The sequence below is a fragment of the Pteropus vampyrus genome, unplaced genomic scaffold, assembly GCF_000151845.1.
Source record: "Pteropus vampyrus isolate Shadow unplaced genomic scaffold, Pvam_2.0 Scaffold341, whole genome shotgun sequence".
Lineage (NCBI taxonomy): Eukaryota > Metazoa > Chordata > Mammalia > Chiroptera > Pteropodidae > Pteropus > Pteropus vampyrus.
Window position 1 is genome coordinate 215,288 of NW_011889122.1, and position 2,137 is coordinate 217,424.

The window sequence follows — 2,137 nt, forward strand, 5'->3', positions numbered from 1 at the left end:
CGGTGCCGTGGTCTGCGCCTCTAAACATGCCGTGCCCGTGGAAGTGTGTCTGTGTCTAGGCGTGTCTGCGAGGGGCCCGCGCGTATTTGCAGCCGCGCCTGTGCGCGAAGGTGGGCGTGCGCGCTGTGCGCGGAGGAAGAGGGAAGGGTGGCGCGGCTGGCCCTGGGGGTGTGCGCGGAACCTGTTGTCAGCGGGTCTGGCAGATGGGAACTTAGCTCCAGAATTAATTGCCTGTTTGTCTCCGGCTGGGAGGTCGCCCCCCTCTCCGGCGACCAGTTGCTCCCGCTCCAGCCGGCCCTGAGAGTCGCCGCTATCTGAGGCGGCCTGCGGCTCCGGGTCCCGGCTCCTGGTCCCCGCTCCGGGTCAGCCCGAAACCCCGGGTCAGGCTCGGCGGGAGCGGTCTCCAGGCTTCCCGTGACGTGAGCTCCCCCTGCTGGCCGCCGCGCATCCTCCCCCCACCCCCGCTCCCTGAGCCTGGAGAGGCTCCCGCGCCACGCGTCCCGGGCGAAGAGGTGCGCCCCGGGGACCAGAAAGCAGAGCCAGAGCCCGGCCGGGGCTGGAGGGCTGCAGTCCAGGCGGAGAGCCCGGCCCGCGGCTCCTGGCGCGCACAGTGAGGCTCTCACGCAGATTCGAGCCGTTCGTTGCCCACCTCTCCCGGGCTACTCGAAGCTACTACGTTTTGCCCACCAGCCTTTTACTTGGAAAGTCTTCCCCGCCCACGCACGCACTCCCCACAAAGGAGGGGTGAGTCATCCCCTGCTGGCTTTCCGAGTCTTTTAAGACCTGCAATGTGGCGGACGGGGGGAACAAAGTGGGTAGGGGGGCTCCCCACTCTCCCTCCCTCCGCGGTCCCACAGCCGGCAGTCACTCTGTCATCTCCTATCTAATCACAGCCTCGCAAGGGAAAAAGGGCGTCAGCCCTCCGGGACAGCACCGCCACCGCCGCGTCCCCCTCCCCCAAAGCCCGCAGGCAGCACTGTCCCCCACCCCAACTGCCACACACACACCGGGCCCAGGAATTGCGGCTCTACACAACGCGCGCGCGCACACACACATACACACAACCCACATGCGCCTCCAGAAACAAACCGACGCGGAGCCCGGGTCCCACGCCCGGGGTCGGCCACACCCGCAACTTCGGTCGCCCACACCACTGCGGCTCTTCGGGAAGCACACGCTCACACCGTACACCCTGGATCCTAGAGGGGGCCTAGACACAGCCCCTTAGAGCCTGGAGGTACACGCGGGACCTGGAGTCACTCGAGGGTTCAGCCACGAGACCCTGCCTCGCCCTCCCCAGCTAGACGCGCGGTGGGACCCGGAGTCCCCGCGCTACGCTCTCCGCCCTGGTTGACCGCCTCCGACTCGGGATGCAATAACGCGGAAAGTGCGCCCGCGAGTCCCCGGCCCAGGCTGCGGGACGCTGCTCCTGTTGCCTCCTTCCCTGCGCCGCACCCCGAGCCGCGGGACAGCGCCTCTGCCGCCAGCCGGTCCCCGCGCCCGCCCCTCACCTTGGCTCGCCGCCGCAGGAGGTGGCTGGTGAAGCCCAGGATGATCTCGGAGTCCAAGCAGAGCGCCCCCATCTCCAGCAGGCTGGGCGCCTTGCGGGGCGCGCCGCGGGGCGACTCGGGCGGCCCCGGCAGCGCCATGAAGGAACGGAGAGCGGGGAGCGGCTCCGATCTCCTCCCGCCGCCACCGTCGCCGCCGCCTCCCAGCCCGCGCGCTCACTGGCCGCGCGCCCGCCGCCGCCGCCGCGCCCGGCACGGCGCAGGGCCGCCCGCCAGGCCCCCCAATCCTCCGCGGCCCTCGCCCGCCCGCAGCCCCTGTGCTCGCTCCGCGCCGCGCGCCCCCGTGCTCTGGCCCGGCCCGCCCGCGCCGACAGCGCCCCCTCCGCCCGGGCGGAGAGCCAGACATCCCAACACGCGGACCGGAGGAGGAGGGGCGGGAGGGGGCGAGGTCCCGGCTCGCCGTGGGTCCGCATCCCCCCGCCTCGGGACCCCTGCCCGGTGCCCTGATCTGGGAACATACGGAGGGGGTGGCGCCGCTGAGCTGAGCTCCACGAAACCTCTGCGGACGGGGGGCATATCGCAACCCTCCTCTCCGATCCGTCACGGGGACTCCACGCCTTGGGGTCCCA

General features: G+C 71.3%; 1 protein-coding gene across 1 annotated transcript in view; it reads right to left on the reverse strand.

Moving 5' to 3' along the window:
• The window catches only part of KIF26A (kinesin family member 26A), a 45,422-nt gene extending 43,747 nt beyond the window's left edge, over window positions 1-1,675 (reverse strand). The window contains exon 1 of the mRNA XM_023522352.1: window positions 1,512-1,675. Coding sequence (XP_023378120.1) covers window positions 1,512-1,649 — 138 coding nt within the window. The 5' untranslated portion in view covers window positions 1,650-1,675. The remainder of the gene's footprint in view (window positions 1-1,511) is intronic.
• Window positions 1,676-2,137: the final 462 nt, after the last annotated feature.